Raw genomic sequence first — 19,498 nt, forward strand, 5'->3', positions numbered from 1 at the left:
CCTTTGGTTCTATTATTTTTTAGACTTTTTTTCTGTCCCTATGGTCGCCCTTTCTGTCCTTAGAGCTAAATTCTCGATCACCCTTCCTTGTAAAGTGCTTAAGTGTACCATCCCTTTCGTTTTTTAGTTGTCTACATTCATCCATGGTGTTCCTACAATCATTATGAAACCTACAAAACTTGCTTTGGTCTCTTGATTTAGAATACCTGGGGTCTAAATTTCTAGGCCATCTTACTGATTTCCTATTCTTCAAGATCCATATCAACACTCAGGATTGGGACTCGTTCAGGGGGGTATAGTTCTGAACCTATCCCTTTCATTATTAGTTTGGTGTGAGTGACCTTCAAAGTTATTCCTCTGTTCTTTGCCCGGACCTTTGCCCTTATCAAGCTTCTCGATCTGCCTTTCACCTTACCTTTCATCATCCAAGTGAATGTATGTTTTAGCCCTTTCCATTAGCTGGTAATATGTCCATGCAAGGTTTATTTTATTAAGAAATCAACAAACTTGATAAGTGCATAATTTATTAATTTTACTCCCATCACATTTAGTATTTTTAGTGTGTTTTTATGTTTAATTCAATTGGTTAAAATATATTTATCATCTAGTTATATTTTTAGATAGTTGTGGAATAATTGTGTTAAATAGAGAAATTTTCAGCATTTGACTTTTGCTGTATTTTTCAGGTGTTTCTAAAGTTGTGGGTCTCCAAATTGAGTGCTGTTTAATCCAGTGAAAAGCTAAGATAGAGCACTTCAAATGATAAAGAGGGACCAAAGCCCAAATCAGTCTCCAAGATTGACAAAATGAGCTATGGATCTATTGCAAAAGCCTAGATTTGATGTGTCACGACCAGTTTTAGTATTTATTTTGTATCTGGAGTTTTAGATGTTTAAATGAAGCAAACCCAAGCCTAATTGAATCTTAAGAGCCACCTCTACAATTTCTATGAAGGGCTGGATGTGAGATAAGGCCATCTTAATTATGAAAAATGGTAATGAAGTTGTCACTATGGGCTGGACAATCTGTCTAAACTAGTCCCAGTTTTTAGGCCATAACTTGGGCTATAGACCTCATATTTGGGCAAATTAGTACCCGTTGGAAAGCTAAGAAATAGGGCTACAACTTTCCTGAAGAGGGCAGAGCCAGATTCGAAAAGAAAGTCACTGAAAATCGGCCTTGATTTTAGAAATGTGAATGCATGCTAAAAATCTACCTTTTTTTGAATTTCAAAACTTTTCCTAGTTTGGTTCCTATCTTTGGGATTAGGTTTTTGACTATAAATACGTCTTTGGGTAGCAACTAAAAGCATCCCAATTCAGACCTTTGTTCTCCATAGAACACCTTCGTTCTCTATTCTTTCTTTTTAGATTTCTTCTTTATCTTTCTTTATTTTTTCTGCAAGCCATGAACATGAGTAGCTAAGTTTTTAATTCAGTTCAAGGGATTCAAGTTCTTATGTATGATTTGTGAGACCAGGTTCTTAATTTAATTTATGTCTTTTTAAATATCTATTATTTTCTGATTTAATTGTTTTTGATCTGTTGAATGATTTGCTAAAAAGACCTATTAGTTAATTATTTGATTTGATCAATTGCTAGTTCATCCTCATAATCCGTAATTATTGTGTAAGATTGAACATGAGTAGCAATTAGGTTTTATTGATTATGATCCAAGTTTTTGATAATAACCTAAGGAAACAATAGGGTGGATTAAATGATTAATGCTTCATAAATTATTATTCAGCTTAACTACTTCCTTTTCCTAAAGTAGTTATTAATTTGGTGAGGATTGCTTAATACCAACTCAGTTAATAATTAGAGTCAATAAGAGTGTTGGACTCGAATTGATGAGTATAGGGAAGTCAAGGGTTTATCTCGCTGTTTGGTAAATCTACATTAAGTATTCAATAAGATATAATTGTATTTCTTTTGTCTATGATCAAATCAATGCATTAGAATGTGAATTACCTTGGACTGAAGTTTGTTTAATTGGAGAGTTTCTTATTTTTAAATCTTAATTTTGGATTTTTTATTTCTTCTTTGGATTGTGAATTAACCCCCCCCCCCAACCTTTGTTTCTTTTCCATTACACAAGCGCACGAAATTTAATAATTCAGTCTCTAGGGTTCGACCTGGATTCACCACTTACAGCAGAAAATATTTCAAACTTGGTGATTTCAGTTAATTTAATTTCTAGTGGATTCGACACCCATAAAGAATTTTGGCGCCATTGCCGAGGACTGAAATTCATTGGATTTTGTGTCTTCTGTGTTAGAATGTTTTGTTATTAATTTTGTTTGTGAGTTGTTTCTATTTTCAAGTTTTTGAAAAAAAAAATATTACGGTGTTACTGTTTAGTGTTACCGTTCATTAAGAATTTTTGTTGAATTTGGAGGGCGGCCCATACCTATTTTGAAGGAAACGATGCTCTGATCGAAGCCCCACCCTTTTGAGGCCAAATTCGATTGTTTTCTAGGGTTTTGAAGTATTTTTCTGTTTTTACTTTGATTTCTTTTTTTTTATGACAAGAATTTCTCAATCTGGTGAGTTGATCTTTGATCCAGAAGTAGAAAAAACAGCTAAACGGTCGAGAACATTGGCTAAGCAAGCTAGGCAGATTCTGAGTACATCCGAAGGAGTCCAATCTCCAAAGGAGTTAAGTTCGGATTCGGAGTTAGAGTCAAATTTCGAAAACGAAACCATGGCTGCTAGAACTTTGAAAGAGTTGGCTACTCCTGATCTAAACTAAAAGCCTTTGTGTATCCAATACCCTGCTTTAAATGTTGCTTTTGAGTTGAAATCTGGACTAATCCATTTATTGCCTAAGTTTCATAGTCTTACAGGTGAGGATCCACATAAGCATCTAAAGGAATTTCATATTGTGTGTTCCAGCATGAAACCTCAAGGAGTTTCAGAGGATCAAATCAAGCTTCGAGCTTTTCCCTTCTCACTGGAAGGCACAGCTAAGGATTGGTTATATTACCTTCCTTCTGGATCTGTCAACTCATGGAATGCAATGAAACAGATATTTTTGGAGAAGTATTTTCCTGCTTCCCGTGCTGCCAACATAAGAAAAGAAATTTGTGACATCCGACAATATAATGGAGAGAGTTTGTATGAGTATTGGGAGAGATTTAAGAAGCTGTGTGCAAGCTGTCCCCATCATCAAATAAGTGAGCAGCTGTTGATTTAGTATTTCTATGAGGGACTTCTACCAATGGACCGCAGTATGATAGATGCTACTCACGGAGCAGCTTTGGTTGACAAGACACCAGAAGAGGCAAAGAGGCTGATTGCTAACATGGCAGCAAATTCTCAGCAGTTTGGAATGAGAATGGATCACACACCTATGAAGGTTAATAAGGTAAGTACATCTAACCTTGAGAAACAGATTTTTTATTTAACTTCTTTGGTGAGGCAATTGGCTGTAGGGAAAATACAAACTATTAAGGTATGTGGGATTTGTTCGGATTCAGGTCATGCTACTGATATGTGTCCTGCGTTACAAGAGGATGAATCAATGCAACATGCTAATGCAGTAGGACATTATGGACAGCCACAACGCAGGTATGATCCCTATTCGAATACTTATAATCCAGGATGGTGAGATCATCCCAATCTGAGTTATGGGAACCAACCGATGCAAAACCGATACCAGCAGCAAAGACCACAAGTGAATCAACCACCTCCACCTCCGCCTCCCTCAAATCAAGGTATGTCACTTGATGAAATTATTAAGACTTTGGCTAACAATACCCAACAGTTTCAACAGGAGACCAGAAATAGCATTCAAAACATAGAGTGGCAGATTGGTCAATTAGCTTTATCTGTGAGTAAGCTGGAAGCTCAAGGTTCTAAAAAGCTTCCATCACAGACAGTCATGAATCCCAAAAAAAATGCGAGTGATATAATGTTGCGAAGTGGGAAAGAAGTTGATAATCAGACTCCACATGAGCCAATGAAAAAGAAGAAGCAAGGAGAAAAAGAGTCTGAATTTGAGGTAAATACTGAACCTAAACTGAATAAGGTTAATAATTTTGTTCTTCCTCCATTCCCATGCAGGTTGGCTAAGACTAAGAAAGAAGAACAAGAGAAAGAAATTTTGGAGACTTTCAGGAAGGTAGAGGTGAATATACCTTTACTGGATGCGATCAAACAAGTTTCCAAGTATGCTAAATTCCTTAAAGAATTATGCACTACAAAGCGCAAGTTAAGGAATAATGAGAAGATCAGTGTGGGGGAAATTGTGTTAGCATTAATTCAGCGAAAATTACCCCCTAAGTGTAAGGATCCGGGTTCGTTTTTTATTCCCTGCAAAATAGGTGATTCTAAATTTGAAAGTGCAATGGCAGATTTAGGAGTATCTATTAATGTTATGTCAAATTCAGTTTTTCAAACTTTAAATTTGGGTCCTTTGAAAGAAACCAATGTATTATTCAGTTAGCTGATCGTTCTAATGCTTACCCATTGGGAGTAGTTGAGGATGTGTTGGTGCAGGGTGGAGGATTGATTTTTCATGCAGATTTTTACATTCTGGACATGGAGGATAGTGTTCCCACATCAAATTCAGTTTTGATTTTGTTTGGAAGACCTTTCCTAAAAACTGCCAAGACAAAAATTGATGTGGATGAGGGTACCTTAACTATGGAGTTTGATGGAGAGACTGTCAATTTTAATATCTTTGATTCCATGAAGTATCCTGCTGATAATCATTCTGTTTTTTCTATTGATGTTGTTGATACATTTGTGCAGGATGTTTTTAAGTTAAGCATGGAGGATGAGTTAGAAAGAAAATTACATTTGCATGAATTAGAGGAAATTCTCCTTAAAGCTTATGAAAATTCTAGGATCTGTAAAGAAAAGACAAAGGCATTCCATGACAAACTAAGGAAGCAGTTTGTGATTGGGCAAAAAGTTTTATTGTATAATTCCATATTGAAGCTAATGCCAGGCAAGTTACATTCTCGTTGGATTAGACCCTTTGTTGTTACTAATGTGATTCCTCATGGTGCAGTTGAAATTCAAAGTTTAGGAACTAACAAAGTGTTCAAGGTCAACGGTCATGAACTCAAGCTATTTTATGAGGGGTTTCAAGAGCATTCAGTGGATTAAGGAGTTTTGACATGTCGAGCTAACGACGATAAACAAAAGCACTTCTTGGGAGGCAACCCATGGGTGGCTTGTAAGCCACAATCAGATTTATTTTCTTTCTCTTATTTTATTTTATTTTCTCACATTTTTTTTCTCTTCTTTTGCATTTGGGCTTTACATTGGGGACAATATAAGTTTTAAGTGTCGGGGAGGAGAAATTTATTACTGCAATTTCTTTTTAATTATTAAAAAAATAAAAAAAAATAGAAAAAATAGAAAAAATATAAAAATAAAAAAAAATAAAATCTGTTCTCATAAGCTTGATTCATGATTCTTTATTAATTCTCGGAGAGAAGTGTTTTGTCCTTGAAATGACTTTTCTATTTTAGATTGAAATTTTGAGATTTTAGGCAAGGTAATAGTAACTTTAATGATGGATTTTCTCTCTTCTCCATACCATATAGCAATTTTTTCTGCATAAATCATTTAGGTTTGATTAAATGGTGAAATGATTAGTTATGTGTGCTTTAAACTAATGTCATGCATATTTCATAACTTTGTTTAATCTATCACGACACTTTATAATATGTAGATACATAAATTGGGGGAGATAAAAGGTTGAACTTGAAAAATTGCTCCGCTATTTTAGTTAAGCAAACTAACCAGGGATTTTCATGAACCCCATGTCAATTCTCAGGCCAAAAGCTAGCTAGGATATGAGCAAGGTACTTTTCTGAAGGTGACGATTGAAATAAAAATAAAATAAAAAAAAAAAGAGTAACTGTGACAAGAGAGAGTACCAATTTCAAATATTAAAAAAAAAAAATTTATCTCCCCTAAGATTTGCAAAGAGCTATAATTGTTGTGCCTTGATAAATTAGCCTTGTGTTTTGTGTGTATTGACTTAAAATTTTATGGAACTTTAATTGTGTGAGCTTAATTAATTTCAAACCTTTTGTTTTGTGTTGAAAAATTATTGATATATTGGTATGGTGTTGATAGAATTTGTTGTCATGGTTATTACCTTACTTGCCTCTTCTTTCAAATTTTTAATATTTTGTTAGAGAATGTTGTGATTGGGTGAAGTTAAGGAACTTCTAAGTGGAGTTGATTGAGAGTTTAAGTCATGCTTGAGGACAAGCATGGAATAAGTGTGGGGAAATTTGATAAGTGCATAATTTATAAATTTTACTCCCATCACATTTAGTGTTTTTAGAGTGTTTTTATGTTTAATTCAGTTAGTTAAAATATATTATCATTTAGGCATATTTTTAGATAGTTGTGGAATAATTGTGTTAAATGGAGAAATTTTCAGCATTTGACCTTTGCTGTATTTTTCAAGTGTTTCTAAAGTTGTGGGTCTCCAAATTGAGTGTTGTTTAATCCAGTGAAAAGCTAAGATAGAGCACTTCAAATGATAAAGAGCGACCAAAGCCCAAATCAGTCTCCAAGGTTAACAAAATGAGCTATGGATCTATTGCAAAAGCCTAGATTTTATGTGTCATGACCAGTTTCAGTATTTATTTTATATCTGGAGTTTCAGACGTCCAAATAAAGCAAGCTCAATCCCAATTGAACCTTAAGAGCCACCTCTACAACTTCTATGAAGGGCTGGACGTGAGATGAGGCTATCTTAATTGTGAAAAATGGCAATGAAGTCGTCACTATGGGCTAGACATCTATCTAAACTAGTCCCAGTTTTTGGGCCATAACTTGGGCTGTAGACCTCGGATTTCGGCGAATTAGTACCCATTGGAAAGCTAAGAAATAGGGCTACAACTTTCCTGAAGAGGATAGAGGCAGATTCGGAAAGAAAGTCACTGAAAATCGGCCTTGATTCCAAAAACGTGAATGTAGGCTGAAAATCTGCCTTTTTTTGAATTTCAAAAATTTTCCTAGTTTGGTTCCTATCTTTGGGATTAGGTTTTTTACTATAAATACGTCTTTGGGCAATAGTTAAAAGCATCCCAATTTAGACCTTTGTTCTCCATAGAACACCTTCGTTCTCTATTCTTTCTTTTTAGATTTCTTCTTTATCTTTCTTTATTTTTTCTGTAAGCCATGAACATGAGTGGCTAAGTTTTTAATTCAGTTCAAGGGATTCAAGTTCTTATGTATGATTTGTGAGACTAGGTTCTTAATTTAATTTATGTCTTTTTGAATATCTATTATTTTCTGATTTAATTGTTTTTGATCTGTTGAATGATTTGCTAAAAAGACCTATTAGTTAATTGTTTGATTTGATCAATTACTAGTTCATCTTCATAATCTGTAATTGTTGTGTAAGATTGAACATGATTAGCAATTAGGTTTTATTGATTATGATCCAAGTTTTCGATAATAACCTAAGGAAACAATAGGGTGGATTAAATGATTTATGCTTCATAAATTGTTGTTCAGCTTAACTACTTCCTTTTCGTAAAGCAGTTATTAATTTGATGAGGATTGTTTAATACCAACTCAGTTAATAATTAGAGTCAATAAGAGTGTTGGGCTCGAATTGATGAGTATAGGGAAGTCAGGGGTTTACCTCGCTATTTAGTAAATCTAAGTTAATTATTCAATAAGATATAATTGTATTTCTTTTGTCTATGATCAAATCAATGCATTGGAATGCGAATTACCTTGGACTGAAGTTTGTTTAATTGGAGAGTTTCTTATTTTTAAATCTTAATTTTGGATTTTTAATTTATTCTTTGGATTATGAATTAACCCCACCCCCCCCCCCCAACCTTTGTTTCTTTTCCATTACACAAGCGCACGAAATTTAATAATTCAATCTCTAGAGTTCGACTTGGATTCACCACTTACTGTAGAAAATATTTCATACTTGGTGATTTCAGTTAATTTAATTTCTGGTAGATTCGACACCCATCAAGATTGACATTGATGAAACCTTTCTTCAGGGCTTCACAAGCTGTGTCATGGTTTATTTGTTCCACCTATATGGTTTCAAAATTGAACCGCTCTATGTAATTTTAGAGGCTCTCCCTTTCTTTTTGTTGGATTTTTTTGTTGGTTAAAAGATAGTTTTTTGGGTTGGATGCAAGTGATAAATTTCTATTTGAAATCATTTGCTAGTTGGTTAAAGTTTTGGATGGAATTTGCTGAGAGGTGTCGATACCACTTTTGTGTTATACCGATTAGGGTGGATAGGAAGACCCTGCAGAGGATGAAATCATTAGCATTCAAGAGGTGCATGGTGGTTCAAAAGTTAGCAAGGTGACTGTGAGGATCAATCTTTCCATCATATTTGTCCAAACTTAGGAGTTCGAATTTTGCAGGGAATGGTTTAGCTAGAATTTCCTCTGCCTGACGGGAATAGTCTCCTACCCTAAAGTCATCTTCCTAGGCAATCTCTTTCTATACTTTTTCAACAACCTAAGCCAACCTCTATTCAAGACCTTTCTTGGCTAAATTGACTTTTGGATCCTCCCTATTTCTCCTTTTTGAATCAAATTTTGGTCCTTCATTAACTCGAACTGCTGCACTATTTTTTGGGGTCCTAAAATTATCCAGTTGGATGGCCTAGGTTTTTTAGGCCTAAGTTTTCAGCTTCCAATTCTTTGATTCGTTGCAGTATATGTTCTGGTATGAGTTGCATCAAGGCATTATTTGCAACAATGGCACCATTGTTGGTACCATTATCCGTGGGCAGTGTTTCAACATTTGGTGGTTCAACTGGTGGATCTAATGCCATGGTTTGGTGGAGGTGACAACAATTACAAGAAAATTAATTGGTGGTTTTCCACAGACAACGCGCCAATAATATTGTTATAAGAATCTCCACAGGTATAGATCCACTGAACAAAAAAGCACTGGGTGGGTTAGTTAACTACCTCTCCGATGTCTAAATCAGCATTGAGAATTTAGAGAATGAGAGTAAGGGTTGGATTTTGTGTGTGTGTGTGTGTGTGTGTGTGTGTATATATATATATATATATATATATATATATATATATATATTCTTGCTAAGCAAATCCTGTACCAATTTCTGTCTTAAAAAAAAAATCTCTTAGAAAAAGAGATTCATGGTGCCAGTATCATATCTGAATCAACCTGCAATTAAAAATCTACTCAATCAAAGAAGAGACATACATGTCCTTACGGTTAGAAAAATAGGGTTTTTTCCCATTGTGAAAATCTTACTTTTTCGACAAGTAAATTCATTATTTGAGGCTATGCAAGTATTTTATTGCTTCCCTTCTCAATCTGTTCTCTCTCATGGCCAATTAATCACTACTCAATATGAGTTTGTAGTCCTTACATGCATATTCCAGCACCCTTTCCTTTAGGAAAAGACAAATTGGATATTTCAGCTTCAGCATCTTTATAGGAATTACAACTCAAATTGGGAGCTTCATCCGTACTGTTTCAGTACCCTATATTTCCTTGCATACAGGATCAAATCCTAATTGACCAAGAAGAACCTTCTCATCAGTGACATGCTGCCTATTAGTGACCCCTTTTGTTTCCTCTCCTTGAGCAAAACACAATTCCAATGCATCTTTATAAGTAAAGGCTGCAACATTTTCCATTTCAGTTTCATTATTTAAAAAATTGACGGATCAAATTTCGGAGAAGGTCAGATATCAAGTTATGTCATGTATTAGTCTTTCCAGCTGTGCAACACTAGTAGCTACTACTTCTGATAAGATTAATTGGTATCTCTTTGAACAGATTGAGACACCGATAGTACCGGATGTCTCATACGGTCACTAGCACGTAACATATCATCATATGAACTGATGACTTGTTTATCTTTTTTGTGTCTGTTAGTGAAGGGGTTCTATAGACATGGTGTTGGTGCTGAATGCTGAAGGTCAATGAATTCATTTGGTCATGAACTTCCACTAGCATGCGTCATGGTGATGAGCTGAATTTGATCCGCATATTAGTTCTTTATCATTTGATCTTTAATTTGAATGGACTGGCAAGCATATGTCATCATACAATGCTTTCAATTGTTAAGTGGTAGGCCAAATTGAATTGCAGCAGAGAAAAAAAAGGGTCTTGAATCTATCTTAATCTTCAAATTAGTTGGGAGGCAACCATGTGATTGTTTATGAAATATATCTCTGGGGACCACATTGCAATTTCCACCCAGTCGATTTGAGTGTATGGCTAAAGTTTTTGCCTTATATATAAGTGATTAGCAAGGACAGCAATCCAGTGCAAAATTTTTCTTTGATTTCCGAATTTCCAAATTCAAACAATCTAATCTTGATCAAGAATTTGATAATGGGTATTCGATTGCCAAGTATTGTGAATGCTAAACAATTTGTGAGGCGGATTCTCCTATCACAGGAAAGTTCTGCTGATGTTCCTAAACGCCACTTTGCTGTCTATGTTGGAGAAACTCAAAAGAAGAGAATTCCAATATCGTACTTGAAGAATCCTTCCTTTCAGAACCTGCTGAGTCAAGCTCAAGAAGAGTTTGGATTCAATCATCCTATGTGTGGTCTCACAATCCCATGCAGTAAACAAGTCTTCACTGATCTCATTTTCAGCTTGTAGACATCTTCAGAGATAATAAATTGATTATCATACCCATAGGACTAATTTTCTCTAACTTATTAACCTATGTACCATATTTGGATTGAGAAATGAGAGTAAATATATTCCATTCTTTTATTGTTAACATCATTTGTGTATCATATTTATGCAAAATCAATTTCAAGCCAAAATATCTTCAGCTTGTATCCATTTTTCTCCTCCTTTGTCTTGAGTTCTGCTTTCATGGTGGTCTTGTACATGTAATTGCCAGGATGTTCTGTAGATAATCTAAAGATGGAAAAAATATACATATTGCAGTTACTTAAATCTGTTACTGAACTAGCAAAACCCAAATGTTCCATTACTTGTTTAATTTGCAGTAAAGTTGAACCTTAAAAACAAAAAAAGCTCTTCATTGAATATTCTAATCTCTTAATGTCTTAAATATATATTAAAACTAGTCATTTTTCTCCCGTATTATACAAATTATTTATTATATTATTTTAATAATGTAATTTAATATTTATTTTTTTATATTTTATATTTTAAAAATCATACTAAAAAATTTTTTAAATAATAAAATTCTTAATTAATTGCCATTTTATTTTAACGTCAATAAATAATTTTTTAATAGCACTGATATAACTTTCTATTTAATAAAACATGTAAAAATATATACATTTAGTTTTAAATTTCTGAAATAAGATGAGTAGATTATTTTATATTATTTTTATATTACACCATTAAAAATAAAAAGTACTTAAATTTATTATAAATAAAGGCAAAACCTAGAGATTTTAAAGTATATATATATATATAAGTAGAGTTTTATAATGATCGAAATTGTAAAATTAAGAATTTTAAAATTCTAAATTGATAGTAAAATGAATTTTAGACAATTATTATTTGTTTGTATGAGATAAGATTTTAGTAGTTAAAATTTGAATATATTTATATAAAAAATAATAATTTTTAGTGTTATAAGCTATTTTTTAAATAAAAATAAAAAAAAATTAAGATAAAAAAAGGCTATGCCAAATGACAATTTTTTAAGTTAGTATACTGAGTTAGGTGGTTTACTCTTGTGAAGTCATTTTTAAGGTTCAACTTCAATATATATGTAGATATGTATTTTTGGTTTCTTATATTTGCATAATCATATTATAAAATGTTGTTAATGATAAAATTTTTATTTAATTATAATTGTATTTCAAATGTTAATAAATATATAAGTTGATTAATAGATTGTTTTTTAAATTACTTAACATATACCAATAAAATGATAAATAAAGTAAAAAAAAAAAAAAAAAAGAAACACATTTATGTTATATGACGATTTTTTATGTATGATTATGAAAATTCTTAGACATTAAATATAAGAAAAGTATTTAAAATTATTTTAAATTTTATAAATAATTTGTATTGAATAATTATTTAAATATATATTAAAATAATTTTTTTAGAAAATAATTAATCCTTTTTTAATCTAACTGAAAATTTAACTAAAAAATTATTTTAGATGTATAATATGATTAAAAGAATTTTATGATATCTAAAATTATAAATTTAAAAATTTTAAAATTCTCAAAAGATGTAGTAAAAGTAATTTTGAATAATTATTATATTTTCGTATGATATAAAATTTTAGTAGTTGAATATTTAAATAAAAAAGTTGATATTTAATATGATAAGTTAATTTTTTATATAAAAATAAAAATGAGACTTACGTCACATGACAATTTTTTAAGCATCTTATTAAGATAATAGGCACAATTTTAATTATAAAGACAAATAAAGGCTCAGCTTTATTATAAACTAGCATGTATCCGCGCAAGTTATGCAATTTGTATACCAATATATATTAGTTTAGTAATATTTTGTTTAAATCAATGACTGAATTAAAATTTTGAAATGGTGGCTCTAGTGAGTAATCTTAATATTGAGAATCAACATTTTTATTATATTTTTAATTGTTTATATTTATTAATTTTACACAATTATTTAATTAAATAATTTTCATTATTATTTGAAAAATTAACCAAACAATGAATGACACTTTAGTTTGATATTGAAAATTTTTATATAATATTTTACTGTCAAATTATCGTCGAAAGATGTATAATGTGAATAGGCACACATGCACATAAAAGATATGCATATATATAAGAGATATTGAACTCTTTCTGTTTTTTTTTTTTATGTGCAATGATTGAATTTATAGAATATATCTATAGTATATTCATGGGATATATCTCTAGTACTATTCGGAAATGCAGGATATATGATTTGTTTGATCAATCATACCAGTCCCTCTTTCAAATAAAAGTACTATTGGTTTGGCAAAATGAGTTGGTTGATGATGATGGGGATCTGATGGTAGGGAATGGCTATCCTGAACTTCAGGGTGTCTTGTCAGAAAAAATGATGCATAAAGTTAAAACAGATGGATACATCTGACTCATTCTCATATGAGTGTAATTTCATTGAATACTAAACAAGCAGCTGTGAAGTTCACATGAGGGATTCCCTACCTTCTTCACAGTCCCGTCACAACCGGATGCTTGGAACGTGTCCCTCCAGTAAAGACTAAAGAAAAAGATTGCAAAAGACAGCACCTAGCTTGCTTAAATAATTAGTATGAACCTGTCAAACTCTTCCCAATTTCAAGTGGATAAATCTTTTAGTCCTCCTTGGAAGTGGTAGGTCATGATGTTTCAGGGAAGTGAAAATATATGAATCAATCCTTTATTATTGATTATTAGGTGGAAGACAGGACCATGTGATCCTTCATGAGCGTCACTAGACCTTGTCCAAGCCATTCACTAGCTTACGTTAGAGGATTTCCACTATACCCTTCAATGTTTCTGTATATATACACACAAACATTTAGATTGAAAAGCATCACAAGTCCTTACACTCTCAAGCATCAAGATCTCCTTTCTTTTGAAAGTCCTTATTGATCATTCTTTAGTTCATACATACAAAAATATGGGTTTCCGTCTGCCTGCTATTCTTCGTGCCAAGCAAATTCTTCAGAGGTCTCCTTCTGCAAACCAAACACATGCTGCATCAGTAGCCAGCGATGTGCCAAAGGGCTACCTTGCAGTCTATGTTGGAGAAAAACAAAGGAAGCGATTTGTGATTCCTATATCATACTTGAGCAAAGCTTCATTTCAAGACTTATTAATCCAAGCTGAAGAAGAATTTGGATATGACCATCCAATGGGTGGTCTTACAATTCCCTGCAGTGAAAACATCTTCGTTGATGTCATTTCTTCCTTAAATTGTTCATGAGATTGAACACTGAACACAATTTTGTAAAGAATTAGAGTTACAAGTACAATGTACACAAAAGCATAAGCATTAAGCACTTATACTTTTATTTCTTTAACTGACTATTATAGATTATGTTCTACAATTTTCTTCTGCATGATTTTCCTGCATTACAAATACATTTTTTTCACCAGAGGCAAGAACCATTATGATTTTCCTGCATCATGCCCTGAAAGGGAGAACAAAATATGGAAACATCTAAGGATCTATAGCAATTATGCAAATTGTTCATGCAAAGCAAAATATTTCTGATTCCACTCCCTATGTTTCGCTGCTTTAACCACTCCTACTTTTGAAACATGGAAAGTCATGTAACACGCCAGTTCTAATTGCGTAAAAGTCATGGTTATGATAATAGATGTATATGTGGAATAGGAGCTAGGGAGAAAATTTTAGAAACAAGTAGGAAAAGGAAAAAAAAAAAACACTATCTACCAATTTTGGATTGAGAAATGACAGTAAATAAATTCCATTCTTTTATTGTTAACATCATGTGTATATCACAGTTATGCAAAATCAATTTGAAGCCAAAATATCTTCAGGATGTTCTGCAGAGAATCTATATATATATATATATATATATATATATATATATATATATATATATATATAGATTCTGTTATTGAATTAGCTCATCTGTTCTTGCTAAAACTCAAAATGTTTTATTATGTTATTCCACACAGCTCAGCAAAACCCAAATGTTCCATTCCCTCTTTAATTTGCAGTAAATTGAAACCCTCAAAAAAAAATCCCAGCAAAACCCAAATTAATGTTCCATTCCCTGTTTAATTTGCAGTAAATTGAAACCCTCAAAAAAAAGAATCCCTTCATGGAATAATCTAATTTATTTATGTCATGGTTATATAACACTTTCAAGTCGTGTCACCCAAAAAAAAGTTAATCATCATTCAAATTACACATTAATGCAAATGATGATATTTGTTCTTCAAGATGTCATGGCGTTTCAAATGACATAATGATGAGATCAGTAGTTGGCAACCTTCATTAATCGCGAAGCTCGTTTAATTTTCTCACTTGACACATCTAAATGATGATATAATGGGATGTTGCTGTCACATTTTTTTTATTCTTCCCAATTATAAGAGGTTTTAATGTCTACTTTTCTATCAAAAGGTGGAAGAAAAAGAAAACAACAAAGATAGGCTGTAATATTTGTTTTTACATTTGGTTCTATTAATAATTTTATATGCAGTGATTCTCATGTAAGATATCACGCAGTATATCAATGGGATATATCTCTAATACTATACGGAAATGCAGGATATATGATTTGTTTGATCAATCTTACAAAATATATATATATATATATATATATATATATATATATATATATATATATATATATATATATATTTATTTATTTATTTATTTTCTAGTCCCTCTTTGAAATAAAAGAACTATGGTTCGGCAAAATTAGTTGGTTGATGATGGTGGGGACCTGATGAAAAGGAATGGCTCATGTGAACTATGGTTTTCTTGAGGAAAGGAATATTAATTTTGTGGTCCTGAAAAAGTGAAACAAGCCACCATTTTTGAAACTTTTTAGTTCATCAAGTAGCTAAACAAGCTGCTGTGAAGTTCACATGAGGGATTCCCCACCTTCTTCAGAGTCCCATCACAACTTGATGCTTGGAGTGTGTCCCTCCGGTAAAGAAAAAAGATTGAAAAAGTCAGCACTTTGCTTTAATAATTAGTATAAACCTGTCTGTTATGGTCCCGGCTAACGGATCTAGTTATGGGTCGATGGGTAGTAGGAGGGGTTGGTGTTTGGGTGTTTGGGTTAGGGTGTTTCCTTGAGCGACCTATGGTGGAAGACAAGAAAAAGTCAGACTCGTTAAAGGGAGCCTGAAACCTCAGTCAAGAAGACTTAAATTGGGTTTTAACAGTCTGTTTTATTCCATCAGATTTGCTGAATATATACAAGTGCAGAAATTACTACTCCCTACATACAAGGAGCACTACTTCTATATGGAGGAATAACCCCCCACTAACAACAAGAAAATAGGAAAATGGAGGAATACCCTCCTACAATGCAGGAATGTTGAAACAGAATCAAAACAGAAAGAGAACAACTACTGCTGACTAATTCAGCCACTCAATTACTGGTGACTTGGATTTAGGACCATGGGTATAACGGGAATATACTTGCAAGGGTTTGGTAACATTACTTCCCACCCCCAATGGAAGCTTGTCCGCAAGCTTAAAGTCTGGAAACTTGTCTGTTATATGCTAGACCCTTTCCCACGAAGCATCTGCTGGTGAAGAATGACTCCAATGAATTAAAACCTCTGGAATTCCTCCTTTGATAGGATGGACAGGATCCTCCAAAAGAATGGTAGGTGGTAATGTTGGAGTGACAGGCTGACCGGCATGATAGGGCTTGAGATAGGAAACATGGAAAACAGGGTGGATCTTGGACTCTGCTGGAAGGTCTAGTTTATAGGCCATGGTGCCAATGCATTCCAGAACCCGAAAGGGTCCGTAAAACCTTGTGATTAGTTCTTTTTGCAACTGACTGTTGTCTATACGCCTTTAAACGCAGCAGGACCATGTCACCAACTTTAAATTCTAGCGAGCGGTGGGACTGATCATAAGTGGCTTTCATCTTGTTTTGGGCTTGTAACAGATTTTGGCGAAGTAGGTGCAGCATGTCATCCCGTTGGCGCAGAAGAGTATCAACCGCTTCAATTGAAGAACTACCATGCAAGTAAGATAATAGTCGAGGAGGTGGTCGACCATAAACAGTCTCAAAAGGTGTGGATTTAAGTGAGGCATGGTAGCTGGTGTTGTAGCAGTATTCAGCCCAAGATAACCAATCAATCCACTTTGATGGCGATGAACTAGTGAAACAGCGGAGATACATTTCAACAGTACGGTTCACAACCTCTGTTGTGGATGGTAAGAGGAATCAAACACGACTTGGTCCCACATAAACGGAATAATTCTTTCCAAAAGGAACTTGTGAAAGTCACATCCCTGTCACTGACCATAGTTTCTGGCAACCCATGTAATTTAAAAATGTTGTCAAAGAATTTGCGAGCAACACTTACAGCGGTGTACGGGTGAGTGAGAGCCAAAAAATGTATGTACTTTGAGAACCGATCAACAACAACCATTAAAACATTCTTTCCGCGTGAAGTGGGAATGCCTTCTATGAAGTCAATGGAGATATCAGCCCAAATTTGAGTGGGAACGGGCAAAGGTTGAAGGAGTCCCGCCGGTTGTAGTGTGTCAGTTTTATGCCGTTGACATACATCACAAGAACGCACAAAATCCCTTACGAAATTTTTCATCCCCTGCCAATAGAAATCTCTAGTGATTCTGTATAATGTCTTCTGGTAACCTTCATGACTTTGGTTGTGAAGAGCACTAACAACCAGCTGAATTGATGGGGAATTGGGAGGCAGGTAAACTCTGTTATTGTAGAAGAGTAACCCATCCCGAAAAACCCATTTTGAAGCGACTGTTCCATTGGTAATTGCAGAGATTTGTTGCTGAATCACTATGTTCCTTCCGAATTTCATCAAACAAAGCGAGTTAAGGCATGGAAACGACCATAAGGATTGAATCATCGGCATTCCGTCGAGAAAGAGCGTCGCCACCACATTAGATTTGCCACCGTATTCAACAATAAAGAAAAACCAGGAGCTTGCTAATCCAATGTTGTTGAGTTCTTGAGAGATGGCTCAAGCGTATATTTCAATGTATAATGATCTGTCCGAACAATAAATTCACGTCCCCACGGATAGGAATGCCAATGCTTTAGTGCCTTCACTAAGCCAATCAATTCTCGCCGTAGTTTAAAGATTTTGATGACGAAGCCGCTGAAATATGCGTTGTGTTGTAACAAGATGCTCCAATCCGCGTCACATTCTATAACAAAAGTTAGATCAAAATTCGGTAGAAGCGGATTGGAGTAGATGTCAAGTGCCTTTAACTGGAATGCATCGATAGCGTGATCGGAAGTTGTTTTTACGCATAGCGGTGAGGCGACAATGATGCCGGCACAAACTTGCGATAATAACCTGTGAGCCCTAGGAATCCATGTAACCCACGAATGGTGTTGGGCTTTGGCCATTCTAATACAAAGAACTTTGGGTGATCCACTGCACTCCTTGGGAAGAAATAATATGACCCAAATAGGAAATCGAGATTGACCGAAGACACACTTCGACCGTTTCAGACCAACTGGTTACCTCAGAATAATTGGAAAACCAATGGTGGATGTGTTGATTGAAACCAAAATATCGTCAAAAAGACGAGTACAAATTTTCGTAAGTAAAGTTGGAATACCTCGTTCATTAGGGCTGAAAAGTTGAGGAGCATTGGATAATCCAAACGGCATCACCAGAATTCAAAGTGTCCGTGGTGAGTGCGGAAGGCGATTTTCTCTATATCGGGATGCATCCCCACCGAAAGTAACCCGCGGCGAGCATCTAACTTTGAGAAGAACTTAGCTCCACCCAATTCCTCCAATAATTCGTCAATAACCGAATAGGAATTTGTCTTTGATGGTTTTGGCGTTTAATTCTCTGTAATCAACACAAAGGCACCAGAACCATCACTTTGGGAACCGTAATCACCATGAGAATGGGGACGGATTATACCTCGTAACATTGCCATTGCTTTTCAATTTCGTCCTTCGACCATGAGGGTAACGGTATGGTCGAACTACCACAGACCCGGGGATTAGGGAATACGATGATCACAAGATCGGAGCATTGAATAAAGAAGCAAATTCCGCCAATAATTTACGGAGTTGGATGTCCATGAAATCGCATGTTGTTCGGAAGAGCTTAAAGAAGTAATACTGCAATGTCACTAAGTGGCCTGTTGATAGAAGCTCATGCTCATAACGGTGAAATCCAATGGGTCCCAAGGTTCGAAGCCAATTAACCCCCAAAACCATATCGAAATTGGTTAAGGGTAAAACAAACAAATCAACCATGAAAGAATTAGACTTCAGAAGGACCGGAATTCCCTTACAAATACCTGGGCTAGTAAGTTGCTCGCCATTGGCAACGTGTACCTTTAAACCATTCATTTGTTTACCACATTCGGTTCCTCAACTTTTGCGACAGAAACAAAACTGTGAGTGCTCCCGGAGTCGATGAGGATCAAGACTTGCCCAAGCATCCAACTGCCTATCAACCTCATGGACTGGGGATTACGAATCCCAGTAATGGCATTCAAAGAAATTTACGGATCACCGTGAAATCCTCTACATCTTAGTCTCTTCCAAATCAATCCGAACAATTTCTTACATTGATGGCCTCGAACAAACCGCTCATCACAATTAAAACAGAGTCCTTTCTTTCGCCTCTCCTCCATTTCATCCCTCACTATCCGATTGGCGTGGTTGTCGTGGAATTGCAGTATCCTCGCGGTGAAGAACGTGGAAACTTGCGTTCATACAGTAGAAATGCTCATAGCATTAACCAAGTCGTGGGATGGTGAAGCTCCACTTCAACCGCAATGGAGTCTTGTAAACCACCGAGGTATAATTGGACCTTGTGTTGAGTGAGAGTTCGGCCGAGACACAAGAGCCTCAAACT

General features: G+C 34.5%; 3 protein-coding genes and 1 non-coding gene across 4 annotated transcripts; 2 read left to right on the forward strand and 2 right to left on the reverse strand.

Annotated features, from left to right (window-relative positions):
• Nucleotides 1–3,066: 3,066 nt before the first annotated feature.
• LOC131169660 (small nucleolar RNA R71) lies at nucleotides 3,067–3,173 on the reverse strand. The gene has a single exon (XR_009140553.1). It is a non-coding gene; the product is annotated as a small nucleolar RNA R71 (small nucleolar RNA).
• Nucleotides 3,174–10,273: 7,100 nt separating this feature from the next.
• Nucleotides 10,274–10,722, forward strand: LOC110641045 (auxin-induced protein 15A-like). The gene has a single exon (XM_021792640.2). The coding sequence runs from the start codon at nucleotides 10,335–10,337 to the stop codon at nucleotides 10,608–10,610; it is 276 nt and encodes a 91-aa protein (XP_021648332.2). The 5' UTR covers nucleotides 10,274–10,334; the 3' UTR covers nucleotides 10,611–10,722.
• A 2,728-nt stretch (nucleotides 10,723–13,450) lies between these two features.
• On the forward strand, nucleotides 13,451–13,980 carry LOC110641029 (auxin-induced protein 15A). Its single transcript, XM_021792624.2, has one exon. The coding sequence runs from the start codon at nucleotides 13,578–13,580 to the stop codon at nucleotides 13,881–13,883; it is 306 nt and encodes a 101-aa protein (XP_021648316.1). The 5' UTR covers nucleotides 13,451–13,577; the 3' UTR covers nucleotides 13,884–13,980.
• A 3,615-nt stretch (nucleotides 13,981–17,595) lies between these two features.
• LOC131183262 (uncharacterized) lies at nucleotides 17,596–18,021 on the reverse strand. The gene has a single exon (XM_058153797.1). It carries the CDS (start codon nucleotides 18,019–18,021, stop codon nucleotides 17,596–17,598), a length of 426 nt encoding a protein of 141 aa, XP_058009780.1.
• Between the last annotated feature and the right edge of the window lie 1,477 nt (nucleotides 18,022–19,498).

This window comes from Hevea brasiliensis, chromosome 1 (genome assembly GCF_030052815.1).
Source record: "Hevea brasiliensis isolate MT/VB/25A 57/8 chromosome 1, ASM3005281v1, whole genome shotgun sequence".
NCBI classification, from domain to species: domain Eukaryota; kingdom Viridiplantae; phylum Streptophyta; class Magnoliopsida; order Malpighiales; family Euphorbiaceae; genus Hevea; species Hevea brasiliensis.